This window comes from Salmo salar, chromosome ssa12, assembly GCF_905237065.1.
Source record: "Salmo salar chromosome ssa12, Ssal_v3.1, whole genome shotgun sequence".
NCBI lineage: Eukaryota > Metazoa > Chordata > Actinopteri > Salmoniformes > Salmonidae > Salmo > Salmo salar.
The window spans coordinates 54,901,735-54,917,177 of record NC_059453.1 but is presented as its reverse complement, the minus strand read 5'-3'; the positions used below and the strand labels follow the sequence as shown (position 1 = coordinate 54,917,177).

Genomic DNA, 15,443 nt, shown 5'->3' with positions numbered 1-15,443 from the left:
TTAAGCGAAGAGTGAAGGAAAAGCAGCCAACAAGTGCTCAGCATATGTGGAAACTCCTTCAAGACTTTTGGAAAAGCATTCCAGGTGAAGCTGGTTGAGAGAATGCCAAGAGTGTGCAAAGCTGTCATCAAGGCAAAGGGTGGCTACTTTGAAGAATCTAAAATCTATTTTGATTTGAATAACACTTTTTTGGTTACTACATGATTCCATGTATGTTATTTCATAGTTTTGATGTCTTCACTATTATTCTACAATGTCGAAAATAGTAAAGAATTAAGAAAAATCTTTGAATGAGTAGGTGTGTATCCAAACTCTTGACTGGTACTGTATATACAGTGCATTCGGAAAGTTTTCATACCCCTTGACTTTTCCACATTTTGTTACATTACAGCCTTTTTCTAAAATTGATTAAAAAAAAAAAATCTCATCAATCTACATACAATACCCAATAATGACAAAGCAAAAAAGTTTTTAGACTGAAATATCACATTTACATAAGTATTCAGACCTTTTACTCATTACTTTGTTGAAGCACTTTTGGTAGCGATTACAGGTTAAGTCTTCTTGGGTATGGCGCTACAAGCTTGGTGCACCTGTATTTGGGGAGTTTCTCCCATTCTTCTCTGCAGATTCTCTCAAGCTCTCTCAGGTTGGATGTGGAGTGTCTCTGCACAGCTATTTTCAGATCTCTTCAGCGATGTTCAATCGGGTTCAAGTCCGGACTCTGGCTGGGCCACTCAAGGACATTTAGAGACTTGTCCCGAAGCCACTCCTGCGTTGTCTTGGCTGTGTGAACTGAACAAAAATGTAAATCTAACATGTAAAGTAGCGGTCCCATTTTTCATGAGCTGAAATAAAAGATTTGTTTACATCATTGTTAGTGAGCATTTCTCCTTTGCCAAGCTAATCTATCCACGTGACAGTTGTGGCATATAAAGAAGCTGTTTAAACAGCATGATCCTTACACAGGTGCACCTTGTGCTGGGGACAATAAAAGGCCACTCTATAATGTGCAGTTTTGTCACACAACACAATTCCACAGATGTCTGAAGTTTTGAGGGAGCTTGCAATTGGCATGCTGACTGCAAGAATGTCCAACAGAGCTCTTGCCAGATAATTGAATGTTCATTTCTCTACCACAAGCCACCTCCAAAGTCATTTGCAGTCCATCCAACCGGCCTCACAACTGCAGACCACGTGTAACCACGTCAGTCCATGACCTGCACATCCTGCTTCTTAAGGATGGGCTTATTTCAGGCAAAGTGAGGGCTGCCCTTGGAGCAGCAAACTACCTTGGTGCCAATATGGAGCCGATGAGCAAAGGTGCATTGGCACAATGTGGGTAGTCTACATGGGTCCAATGTTTTAACCATAACTTGTTTGCTGGGAAAAGATTAGCTTATTTCATGCAAAGTGAAGGCTGCCCTCACAAGATATGGGCTGCCCACACTGGGACACACTTGGGCAATGCCTTCGGGGCCAATGTGGATTCGATGATGAAAGGCACATGGGCCCAATGTGGGCAGCCTACTTGAGGCCAATATTTTAGCCTGCATTGTGTTAATCTGGACATGTTTGCTGGGATAGTGCTTAATGCAAAGTTAATGAAACACTTTGATAACAGCCTGAAGCGATTTCAGTAACACTTCATTCTGTAGTGCTGTCTCAGATGGTAATTGTTTGGTTTTTCAAAATGACATGGTAATTGCTAGGTTTTATATGAACAATAAATTCTCTAGCAACTGCTTTAGTGGACATTCCTGCAGTCAGCATGCCAATTGAAAGCTTCCTCAAAACTTCAGACATTTGTGGCATTGGGTTGTGTGACAAAACAGCTCATTTTAGAGTGTCCTTTTGTTGTCCCCAGTGCAAGGTACATCTGTGTAATGATCATGCTGTTTAATGAGCTTGTTGATATGCCACACTTGTCAAGTGGATGGATTATCTTGGCAAAGGAGAAATGCTCACTAACAGGGATGTAAACAAATTCGTGCACAACATTTTAGAGAAATATGCTTTTTGTGTGTATGGAACATTTCTGGGATCTTTTATTTCAGCTCATGAAAAATGGAACCAACACTTTACATGTTGCGTTTATATTTTGTTCAGTATAAATGGCCCATAAAGTAAAAGGTTACAAAACCTCCTCTGATATGTGTGGTGTCCTCAGCTTTGTGCTCCAGACAAGGTTCTGATCCCGGAGCGCTACCTGGATGTGGAGCCCAACACTCCTCTCAGCCCAGAGGAGCAGAAGGAGAAACAGAAGAAAGTAGAGAGGATCAAGACTCTCATTGCCAAATCAAAGTAAGTACAGACACCACAAACTACTGTTCAACACGCCGCTCACTCACACATAGAGTGAGGGAAAAAAGTATTTGATCCCCTGCTGATTTTGTACGTTTGCCCACTGACAAAGAAATTAGCAGTCTATAATTTTAATGGTATGTTTATTTGAACAGTGAGAGACAGAATAACAACAAAAATATCCAGAAAAACTAATGTCAAAAATGTTATAAAATGATTTGCATTTTAATGAGGGAAATAAGTATTCTGGCTCCCAGGTGTCTTTTATACAGGTAATGAGCTGAGATTAGGAGCACACTCTTAAAGGGAGTGCTCCTAACCGCAGCTTGTTACCTGTAAAAAAGACACCTGTCCACAGAAGCAATCAATCAATCAGATTCCAAACTCTCCACCATGGCCAAGACCAAAGAGCTCTCCAAGGATGTCAGGGACAAGATTGTAGACCTACACAAGGCTGGAATGGGCTACAAGATCATCGTCAAGCAGCTTGGTGAGAAGGTGACAACAGTTGGTGCGATTATTCGCAAATGGAAGAAACACAAAAGACCTGTCAATCTCCCTCGGCCTGGGGCTCCATGCAAGATCTCACCTCGTGGAGTTGCAATGATCATGAGAACGGTGAGGAATCAGCCCAGAACTACACGGGAGGATCTTGTCAATGATCTCAAGGCAGCTGGGACCATAGTCACCAAGAAAACAATTGGTAACACACTACGCCGTGGACTGAAATCCTGCAGCACCCGCAAGGTCCCCCTGCTCAAGAAAGCACATATACATGCCCGTCTGAAGTTTGCCAATGAACATCTGAATGAGTCAGAGGACAACTGGGTGAAAGTGTCTTGGTCAGATGAGACCAAATGGAGCTCTTTGGCATCAACTCAACTCGCTGTGTTTGGAGGAGGAATGCTGCCTATGACCCCAAGAACACCATCCCCACCGTCAAACATGGAGGTGGAAACATTATGCTTTGGGGGTGTTTTTCTGCTAAGGGGACAGGACAACTTCACCGCATCAAAGGGACGATGGACGGGGCCATGTACCGTCAAATCTTGGGTGAGAACCTCCTTCCCTCTGCCAGGGCATTGAAAATGGGTCGTGGATGGGTATTCCAGCATGAGAGTGACCCAAAACACACTGCCAAGGCAACAAAGGAGTGGCTCAAGAAGAAGCACATTAAAGTCCTGGAGTGGCCTAGCCAGTCTCCAGACCTTAATCCCATAGAAAATCTGTGGAGGGAGCTGAAGGTTCGAGTTGCCAAACGTCAGCCTCAAAATCTTAATGACTTGGACAAGATCTGCAAAGAGGAGTGGGACAAAATCCCTCCTGAGATGTGTGCAAACCTGGTGGCCAACTACAAGAAACGTCTGACCTCTGTGATTGCCAACAAGGGTTTTGCCACCAAGTACTAAGTCATGTTTTGCAGAGGGGGTCAAATACGTATTTCCCTCATTAAAATGCAAATCATTTTATAACATTTTTGACATGCGGTTTTCTGGATTTATTTGTTCTTATTCTGTCTCTCACTGTTCAAATAAACCTACCATTAAAATGATAGACTGATAATTTCTTTGTCAGTGGGCAAACGTACAAAGTCAGCAGAGGATCAAATACTTTTTTCCCCTCACTGTATGTACAGTAGTGTATTTACTCAGATTTTGGCTAAACTTTCTCTCTGATCCATCTTCTGTTTCACATAAGTTTTATGAAATACCACATGTTCTGTATTAAAAGTTATAATTTAATCTCCTTTCTCTTGCTCTCTTTGTCACACTTTCTCCCTCCCCTTTCTCCCCTGCCACCTCTCCCTCTCCCTCCAGTCTCCAGAATGTGGTTCCCCTATTGGACGGTCCTACTGAGGGGGGCGGTCCTCATCACCAGGGCAACCCAGAGCAGAAGATCCAGGAGCAGGAGAAGAGGATCGAGATCTCCTGTGCTCTGGCCGCCGAGGCCTCGCGACGCTCCCGCCTGCTCTCCGGTGAGGACGCCTCAGCCGCCTGCCGCTCCACTGCCACCACCCCAACCACCCTGTCACCACGGTTACTGCCTTCACAGTTACCGTTGCCCACCCCGACCGTGGCCCTGTCGCCCCCCTGCCACTGAGGGGACCCCCAGCGATGACAGGCGATGTGTTGCTGCAACACCTCCCCCTTCCTCCAAAACCCCTTCCCTCCTCCCCTCTATGACACACATTTCCTCTACCAATCACTGAAATGTTCAATCCCTCTCCTGTTTGCAACACACTTAACACTCAACATCAATGATAGCTTTTTAGGGGTTAAATTGGAGGTGAACATAGTGGAACTGCCTTGTTCGAAAGAAAAATATTTTGATAAAATATATACAGTAATTAAAAAAAAAACATTTCTAAGGCCCAGTTTCATGAAGAATAAATTCCCAATATAACCCCTAGTTACATCTCACTGTCAAAAGTCTGCAAAATATCCGCTGCTTAAAACCAGCCAACCACAATCCTTCACTCCCTCATTGTCTGCTGTACTGCAATATACTCCACTATCCACTGTCCACTACTCAACCACTACCTAACCCAAGCCAACCACACCCTCAGTTCCTCACCGTGTGCAGTAGTGTACACCTGGGTGTTTTCACTAGAAACCAAAGGAAGCAAATGGGATGAAACGGGGAGGGACTTACCTGAATATGTCTAATAAGCAACTCTCGTTATCTTTGTGGTACATTTTCCATTACAAAACATTTTGGTAGAGCTTGCAACACAGTGCATTAATGAAGAAAAAAACTGGTCACAGTTACACTCATTGCTATTCAAGCATCTGTATTCACTCCTACAAAAAGGGTTCATAAACCTTGCCATTTCACAGGGCATGCCAAGACAATGCCACATGTTACCTGTCCCTGTCCCCAGAGCAATAGATTAGCAGAGATATGATCAGCTCAGATGAACCAAGATTTAGAATCTGTAATGTCGCCATGTTACCACCAAGCGTTCTAAGATGATCACGTTCCATTGAGAAATCCAAATAAGAATGGCATTGTTGTGGAACGTATGGTGCCAGCAGGGAAGATAGTTTACCAAACTGTTATCTCTAGCTCTGGCTGTCTCGCTGTCTGTTTCACTAGTCCACTTCTGTCCATGGGATGCATGTTTGACCACAATATTGTTTTGGACATTTGTTTTAGGACTCACACCCAACTGAGAATTCTTCTCAATGCATTCTCAATTGACACTGATGAAGATTTTATCTGAAGTGCATTACAGGGGCTTGGAAACACGAGGACGTATCAACATTTGGAAAATAATGAGTAGGACAACCTTTTATCATCATTGTGATGTTGCCAGATTGCCTTTAGATGCAGTTGCACAGCATCGGATTTCAGCTAGCTAACATTAGCATTGCTGCATTTGATGAACTTTGCTAGCTAATGGCAACATTTCCATTCTTTTAAAGTACATTTGACGACATCATAATGGTGATAAAGTTGTTTCCTACTATTTATTTGCCTACTTTAGCAATGTCATCATATTTCCAGGCCACTATAGTGTACTTTAGATGAAACAGTCGTTAGCCCCTCTTCAGAGTGACTGTACTCCAGGAGCGGTTTGCACCAGTTGTGCATAAAAAAGTTGGTCTTAAATGCTAGTTCGAGCGTAGATACGTCCGACTTTGGGAACAGTATTTACACTTGTTGCACCCCACCCCCCCCCCCAATTTTTTTTTTGTCGTAGCTAAATCCGGCATAAGCAATGAGCGTTCATTAGATGTGATGCTTCATAATGATGGTTGCTAGGCAGCGCCTGTTACTAGGCTGTTACCATTTTTGTGGCAGTTCGAAACTTTGCCAGGCATGTCCCATCACTTCGTAAAGCCCACCACTATGCATGCATGTTTTCTTAACGACAACTGGCTGGATGAATTAATAATTGCTGTGAAAATGAATATCACTGAATTACAAAAATATTGGAATAAAGTATGCTAATGCCATTGAAGGCATTTATCATATTGTAATGAAACAGGCAGGGAGCAGGCCTCAAACCCTCGACCTTCTAGCCCGAAATCCAGCACGCAATCGACTGTGCCCCAAAAGCATGTTCATGCGGCAGAGTCGATATCCGCGCTTATAAACCCAGACTCGTTACACTATTATTGCTTACTGAAATTAATTCAAACAACTGTTTTAAATACTTTAAAGCAATAGCCGTGTGTGGTCAACTATAATTTCAGCAACGTTATGATTGGGACAGTCTTATCACGCTGCACTGAGACAAGACTTGTATTGATAAATCAATAAATGTCATATTTTTGTTTTCACGGAATCTCCATTTCGATATTTGGTTACAATTAGACTTGGAAAATGTTTGCGAAATTGAGGTGAGTGTTTTCATGATGATAATCTTTAGTCTAGTTTGCTCGTCAAACAGTGTTATCAGAACATTTTGCTAGCATGTTATGTAGCCTATGACAGGCCAGTCTAACAGGTGGATTAATTTGCCAAGGCTACATCCCGACTAAAAGCCCTTGACTTGTCTGATAATCAATGTGATTTTGTTTCAAACAATCTCAGTCTATATAGTTGGTTATTTGATCTCTGGCTGGGCAAATTACTGGAGGTGGCAGCTTATCTATTATACTGAACAAAAATATAAACACAACATACAACAATTTTACTGAGTTACAGTTCATATATGGAAATCAGTCAATTGTAATAAATTAATTAGGCCCTAATGTATGGATTTCACATGACTGGGCAGGGGCACAGCCATGGGTGGACCTTGGCCCACCCACTTGAGAGCCAGATCAACCCACTGGGGAGCCTGCCCCAGCCAATCAGGATTATTTTTTTCCCACAAAAGGGCATAATTACAGACAGAAATACATTTTAGTGGCCTTTTATTGTCCCCAACCCATGGCGCACCTGTGTAAGGATCATGCTGTTTAATCAGCTTCTTTATATGGATTATCTTGACAAGCATAACATGCTCACTAACAGGGAAGTAAACAAATTTGTGCACAAAATGTATGCAAAATTAGCTTTTTGTGCATAATGGAAAATGTCTGGTATCTTTTATTTCAGCTCATTAAACATGGGATCAACACTTCACATGCTGCATTTATATTTTTGTTTAGTGTAGATTGACAATACCTGCTCAGATACATTTAGCATGATATAATGTAGCATAAATCAAGTGTATTATTTTGCTATTGACTCGCGTATAGGCATCTCTAAAAGCCTGCGGAGGTTCTATACCCAGGAGTAGCTCACAGAAGGACTTACGCCAAGGTGGTCCAACAGGTAGAATTTTTAGGTCCTGCATAGAGCACATTTTAATTCAGAGTTGCGACCCACTTAGGGAAAGGGGAATACCTAGTCAGTTGTACAACTGAATGCATTCAACTGAAATGTGTCTTTCGCATTTAACCCAACCCCTCTGAATCAAAGAGGTGCGGGGGGCTGCCATAACCGACATCCATGTCTTTGGCGCCCGGGGAACAGTGCCTTGCTCAGGGGCAGAACAACAGATTTACACCTTGTCAGCTCGGGGTTTCGATCCAGCAACCTTCGATTACTGGCCCAACTCTCTAACCACTAGGCTACCTACCACCCAACTGGAGCAATCGCCCCAGTAGCCCTTTGGGCACCAATATGGTGGAGGAATCTTAAGAACATTCATAACAATGGCATGACGTGACTGAGTGATGGAGGTGCAACCCATGAATAGTGAGATCGACAGAGTTTCCATTTGCTGAAAACTACAGCACAATTTCTCACTGCTTACTACATATCACTATCTCTGTCTCTACCCTACCCACAACCAACCACATATCACTTATGCATAGTCATCACAGATTATGATAATGGGAAATTGAACATAAACTTGTCAATGTAAAGTGATGAGCTGAAGGAAAACAAATCTGTTTTTTTTATGAAGTCTTATAGGACTATTAAGTATTCAATCATACTGTGTGCTGCCTGCTGTCAGTCGCGGTCATTACATGGTCATGAAACCATACCTTTGAGCATGCGTCACCCTAGACTGGACAGATACTGTTATTGTCCAGCTGCACAGAGTTCAGTACAAACCAAGTATCTGTTACGCTGCTGCTGCCAGATAGCAGACTTTATTTTATCTTTGCGTCCAGAAAAGCACTTTGCAAAATGTTCAACTATATTATCTTTTTAGTCATAATATCCTATCCACATATATTCTGCAAGTTTACCTAAATGGTGTTACTTACGTTCATGCTTTCTGTGTTTACAAGTATTTACTTTGTAAATTGAATCTAGGTAAACTGTTTAATTTACTAAAGTGTTCTGAATGAGTGTAGCCAAACTCCAGATCCAGGTGTAACAATTTTATCCTTGTTACATTCTCTTGCTTCCTCAGTACAAAGCTATACAGGCTTAGCACCATATCCCTACAGATGTATCCCCACAAGCATAACCATATCCTGTTATGCTTGTGGGGTGGAGTGAGTGCACAGTCCTCCCTGTCGTAGCTGCCTCAAACCTTTATTATTGCTTTACACCTTCATGTTTTGCTATTTGTTTTGCTCGTTCTCACCTCACACCCCCATTCCATTCCAGCCCAGTGCGCCCCCAGCCCCCCCGCCTCCCCGACCAACCTGGCCCCTCCCCCGTCCTCCACCGACTTCTCCGACTCCGTTCACATCATGAAGGTGTGAGTCTGTGAAGGTGAGTCCCCGCCCACCAACCACACCTGCCACCCCCTCCCTCCCTCCCTCCCTCCTCACCCCCTCTCTGGTCCCCTCCTCCTACCTCACACCCCCTCCTTCACCTCTCCTGGTTTGGGCAGGACTCTTAGTTTTTCACTCATGTGATGTCTTGACCAATGGCAGCAAGTGGAAATTGTATTGCTATCTGCTTTACTAAATTGTTTTATTAACTGGAAAATAGTTCAGAATGCTCTCAATGAACAGTGCTAACACAATATTTATGTTTACTATACCGAAATAACCGTATGACAATCGTATATTACTACCAGTCCTTGTCCACGTACTGTACACATTTCAAGGTACAGAAACGATTAATCAGTAAAATATCCCTTGAAGATTTGTGGAGGCCCCTGAAGTCGGGATTATCTGTCTCTCAGTTTGTGCTGATGTAGAAAACGGAGAGGAAGTGAGACTGAAGTGACTCTGTTAGAGAGAGTGAAGACAGCTGACTCAGATGTGAAGTTATCTACCCTGTACTTGTACACAGGGTTAAGTTAGTAGTGTTAAGCAGGGGCAATTCAGGATGGGGCCTTTGCCATGGACCAGTCAATTTAGAGCTATATTCTTTGAATGAAGCCAGGCTGCCACGTCCAACACATACTCAGAAATACATGCCAGTAATGATAAACTGCTGTTTCAGACTTTGTAGCGAACAGCCATCACATTAAACTAATAGGAGGATCACGCTTCCTGTCAGCACCATTTAGACAAGCAGGGGTCAAATATCAGATCATTTTTGTCATTTTTCATTAGTTTATGTGCTTGGTTATGACCATAATCCTTACTAAGAACACGGTCCTGTCATTCCTGGACAAAAACGTACACCTCACAAACGATCCTGATTTACTTCCCTGCATTGTGTTTGACAAAAACAACTTGAGATATTGGCAAAAACATCTTGAGATATCCGCCTTACTTTTAAACATTGGTAGGGTCACACATGGCCCTTCCCAAAACCCAGGTGCACAAATGGCACAACAATGCAATACCTTAAAAGAGCTGGAAGTCCTTGGGTAGTATCTTCAGTTCCAACCTATTGTCTTTCTGCTTGACTTACGGTGTTCAGGGTCTGTTGTCTGCATACTCACACCAAACATAGTTTTATTCTAAATGTATTATATAAAGCGACGGTCATACTTCAATGACTTTCTATTACCATTGTTGTTGTTTTCAAGCTGATGTTAGTTAATGAAATGAAATTCTATTGGTCACATACATATGGTTAGCAGATGTTAATGCGAGTGTAGCGAAATGCTTGTGCTTCTAGTTCCGACAGCAGTAATATCTAACAAGTAAAGTTGTATCTTGTGAAAAGCACCATTGTGGACTTGTACTCAAATTGCAACCATGCACAGGACGTTCAGTGGAAAATTACTCAAGTCGACGTTGCACTGCAGCTTTCTCAGCCTTGTTGTAACATCTTAAACATAACAGGGGCACATCCTGTACTCAACGACAGGATCCTCAGCAGTGATTGGTACAATCTGGCCTGGAGTGGTTTACCAAAATGAGGCAGCACAGAGAGTTGTCCTGTGGTCAAATAAGCATTTAGAGAGTCACACAAACAAATAGTAGAAAGGGAACTCATCTGAGTCTGGAAACATTTCCTTTCTCTGCTTTCAACTTTCATTGTGTCTTTGTTTGACGGTTTTGTAAAAGTGAGTTTTACTGGGATTAAAGTATGTTTTCTCTCTCTCATCTCTCTCTCTTTCATCTCTAGCTCAAGCTCTGGCTGCCGTCAAGTTTGACGGAGCGTCCTTCTGAGGATCCACTGGAATATAAAGAAAATGCCCAAAGAAACTGGTTATATTTAGAAACTGGTTAATCTCCCAGACCACCTGCCCGCCGGTGTATAAACCCAATGACCTCCATAACAACACAACAGGAAACATGAAGCTGTCACAGGAAGTTTGGGAAGTTGGCCAGCTGAGGACTTTTTCAAAGCAAACAGACTATGATGGAGGCCCACACCTCCCACCACAAGGGGGTCTATAACGGCACCCTCCACTCTCCCTCTATCATTCACCACACTTACACAATTCTTCTTAGTCTAGGCTTGGCAGAAAATAGCTTCTCTATAAGGGCAGGTAACACAAACAAAACAAATGCAAATAAAACACAATGCTGTAATTTTTCACTATTTTGGGGATGATGCGTTTAACACAGCATTTGATACTACTAAGCTAGCCAGAAACCAGGGGGTGTATATAGCACTCAAACATGCTCTCCTCCATGCTACACTGACAGTGAGACTGTTTCGACAGTTTTTCTCCGTTACTCAGCTCAGGAAAGGTGTATGCTATAGAGAGATTAGAAGGACCACAGAGACTAGAAGCCCAGGACAGTAGAGTTCTGTGACTGAACGGTTCAGGAGGGAACTTATCGTATGTGATGCACGGATCTCTGTAAAATGAAGAGGGATTAGGACTGCCGGAGCTGGACTTCAGGAAGAGGGACTGGGGAGTGAGAGCTTCTTATTGGTGCAGAGAGCAGTAGAACCAATCAGAGGCTGATTTTACAGTGTAACAGGAAATGGTCACAGAGGAGGAGGTGGACAGATGGTAGTTCAAGAGACATAAAAAGAGATAGGAGTGGGAACAGTAACATAACACAGGGTTTCCCAAACACGATCCTGGGGCCCCCCTGGGTGGACATTTTGGTTTTTGCCCTAGCACTACACAGCTGATTCAGGATCGAGTTTGGGGAAACCCTGACACAGCAGGAAATGCAGTTTTGTCTCTGATTGGCCCCCAGGTCATTGTTTCAAACTCAGTTAAACAGCTTTTGACCTTCGACTTCCTGGCATCGTCTTCAGAGGCCATTAGTGGGAGAGCTGTACTGTATGAAAGCACCCCCCCAATCCAGTGGTCGCAGGACATTGGTGTACAGCAGTGCTTGCATGAGTCTCCCTCGATTCCTTCCAACACCTCTCATACACCTATTGAACACCTAACCCACTGTGACGCCTGCCTCCCAACCCTTTCTCCAGGCTAGGCTACACCCCCTCTGTCCCCTTTCCGTCCTACACCCAGGGCTGGTTGGGACCTATATGCGTATGTGTGTGACTGTCTGCAGGAAAACCTATCCTGCCTCACTCTGAAACCACTGTTAGTTCTCTGGTAACTGTGTGTCTTGATGTGAGTACAGCCCACACACCATTGGCATTAAAGCCATTGGGCTCCTCTTAGTTCTCTCACTGCTATAAGACCTTACTTCAGTGGTACAGTATGTCAACAGATGTGTAGATAAAATCTCTCTATATCTACATTTTTATATATATATATATATATATATATATATATATATATATACAGTACAGTATATAGTATGTGGAAAGACGTCAGTAAAAAAAAAAAGAAGTGACCTTAGAATAAGTCTGCTAGTTGAAACACTTGTTTGTGTTAAGATGGGCCAGCAACTTGCATCACAGCCAACTTACAGTGTGTGCATATCAGAAAGCTAAATGCATCCTACATGTATCATATCCCTAATATTATACAGTGCTATGTTGAAGACTGAACCTTTTTAGCATATAGAGACGGTTTATTCTGATCAATACGTTTTTACCTCTCAAAATACATCTAATTATTTTTCTATGAACCATCACTTCTAACGTGATCAACCACTTTGGCTGAGACAGATAGACGCATAAATATATAGACATATTGCTGTCCTGGTCAGGGTTGGAGGAAGTCATATATTATACACATATATGACAAGTCACTCCACATTCTAAGTGGAGGATGTATCATGGTGCAGTTATGGGCAACATACTCGTCCTCCTCCTGTCCTCTAATATAAGTTGCTGACCCATCCTTTGCATTTTGGCTGTCTCTTAGTAAGGAACATTTGTTTGTCAGTCGATCACTGTTAGTGTCTCCAGATTTAACCTGTGGCCTCTGAAAGCGCAGCCCTTTTTATTTCTGTCTTCATTCCTCCCTCACAATCCACCCATCTCTCCCTCTCTGTCTTTTTCCCCCCATCCATTCGTTTCTCCCCCTTTTGTCATATTCGCTCAGAGGCAATGTTGTGTCTGTACAAGAAGATATCTTTCTTCAGACTCAAGCCACCATGTTTGAAGGCAAGTGAAACATTTGTGTACACAGCAGATTATTAAAAAAAAAAGTCTGAAGAAAATAGTTATATTTTTTTCTTGTTTGAGAAAGGGACAACTAAGGTCAAAAGATGCAGTACATATTTTTTTAGACTCATGGGTATTTGATGACTAAAATAAGGTTTCAGCCGACAGGTTACATTTTTAGCATGTAATCAGGAATGTTTTGCGTTTTTCACAATATTGGGGGAAAATGATTATTGCTAAAATATTTTTTTAAGTTGCTTTTAAGATTTGTCTTGAAGGCCCTGGTTTAAAGATGATTTTGAAAATATTGGTATTTTTGGAACAATTGGCCTCATGTGTTGAGAAACACAAAACAGCCAAATACGGGGTGTCCAATATTTGATAAAAAATGTAGCATTTATGGCTAATAATGATGTGGAAAGATTTAGCACATTGGTCTATGTACATATTTCCCATTTCAAGTACGTATATCTTAATAATAACATCAACTGTTGCTATTTTGGCGAAAATACACAAAATGCTTGAACTATGCAAATAAAAAAGTGAAAAATCATATGCTTGCTTTAGGAAAACCTTCTTGCAATAAAGTGAATGTATACAAATATATACAGTATGTGTTTCTCTTTAGATGTTTTCTGAATATTCCGCCGTACTTTCTAAGAAAAATTATAATCATAGATATTATTACCGTTATTGTTTTGATTATGTTATTGATGTTGAGTATCACTGCCAAAATAATTATAATACTGATCATCATACTTTCTGTCTGTTATATTAATAGACCTTTACTAACAATATCATAAGGACTCATATTATATCATAAGGACTCTTATATTATATCATATGGACTTTGTTATATTCTATTCTATGTGTATGTCTGGATAAATAAACCTGAATATATCATGTAGACTTTGAAGACTGGATGTGTGGAAAACACAGTATGAAATCAACTGTCATTTGACTTTCAGTATTCCTTTGAAAAAATGTATTCTGTGTCTCGTACAAATTTGACTGAAAGATGATCACAATGGAGACCCAAGTTCGGAGGTTAGAGGTCAAACCCATCATTGACATGGTGAAATTATGGGGCTCGCGTGGAGAACACTTTCTGGACTGTGCTATATGGTCAACGATACTGGACTTCATAGGTAACTCATTTACAACCTCCAATAAAGTATATTTGAAATATAAGGTAAAGCTATCATCTGTTTGTTCTTACTGGCATGGGTAGCCTAGTGGTAGCGTTTGGCAAACTCCAACTTTTAAACTTCTATTGAAAGATCACAATTTTATATCTAGCAACAACAACAACAAATTCCCCCCAAAAATGTTATTGTCAAAGAAATGTGTTGCAAACACATAGATTAGTATGCCAAACTCTGTTCAGTGGCAGTCCAAACACCAATACTAGCATCCTAAATTGTCTGCCATTTGAGTATTAGAAAAATAGTATGTGACATTTCAATGTCATAATCATTTTGGCTTCTCATGTAGTATGAATGCATTGTAAACTTTTCTGGAATTTCACACCCACAGTACATTCAAACCTGCTTTAGTAGGATTTGAAGTTAACTGAATATCTGATAAGCTTGCTGTTGTTGAGCAGCAAATTCATATTTAACCTAGCTAGCCAGTTATATATCCGAAGCCGTAGCGAAGTAGTACGCTACGGCCGTGGCATACTGCATACTTTTTACTAAACATTACGTAATAAATAGTACGTGACGATGAGTACATACTATGCAGTTTAAGTATGTAGTACGCTAGTATGGGAATTCGGATGCTGCTTGTGGCTCTGAGTATTGGGTGGTCTTTGGACGACTGGTAATGACCCAAGCCTTCCTCAAGAGGCCACTATATAAAAACATCACAATCACCTTGATTCAATCAGCAGTTCACACAGAGCTCTCTCTCCCACACTCTGTCTGTCTGTCTGTCTTCATGTGTCTGCATGTCTCTCACACAGAGAGAGAGAGAGTACTAAGTGAGCTTCCACACTGTGGACAAAGACAGCCCAGCTGCTTTGCCAATATTTGTCCTTTGTAGGGAGACCAGCTGTCTTTTGCCTGCTTCATTACTCAAAATCAGGTTGAGATGGGGTTAAACTTTCTGGGGTCTGTGTATGCTCCAATGTATGCTGGATATCTTGTTTTTTGTAAGACCCTGTGGTGCCTGTAGCCTCTTTGAAAATATTATAACCATGCCATAACAATCCCACAGAGTCTGTGAAAACAGTGAATTTATTGATCATGATAGAGAGAAGAGTCTCTCAGACAATCCAATCAGATGACAAGCCTTCAGAAAAAATTAAGGTTACTTGTGTAACCCCTGTTCTCTGATAATAAAAG

At 41.7% G+C, this 15,443-nt stretch overlaps 1 protein-coding gene across 1 annotated transcript in view; it reads left to right on the top strand.

The window, feature by feature from the left end:
* The window catches only part of plekha6 (pleckstrin homology domain containing, family A member 6), a 92,436-nt gene extending 78,735 nt beyond the window's left edge, over positions 1-13,701 (top strand). Inside the window, 4 exon segments of the mRNA XM_014131804.2 lie at positions 2,171-2,304; positions 4,122-4,279; positions 8,866-8,973; positions 10,735-13,701. Of these exon segments, the coding sequence (XP_013987279.1) occupies positions 2,171-2,304; positions 4,122-4,279; positions 8,866-8,963 (390 nt within the window). The 3' untranslated portion in view covers positions 8,964-8,973; positions 10,735-13,701.
* Positions 13,702-15,443: the final 1,742 nt, after the last annotated feature.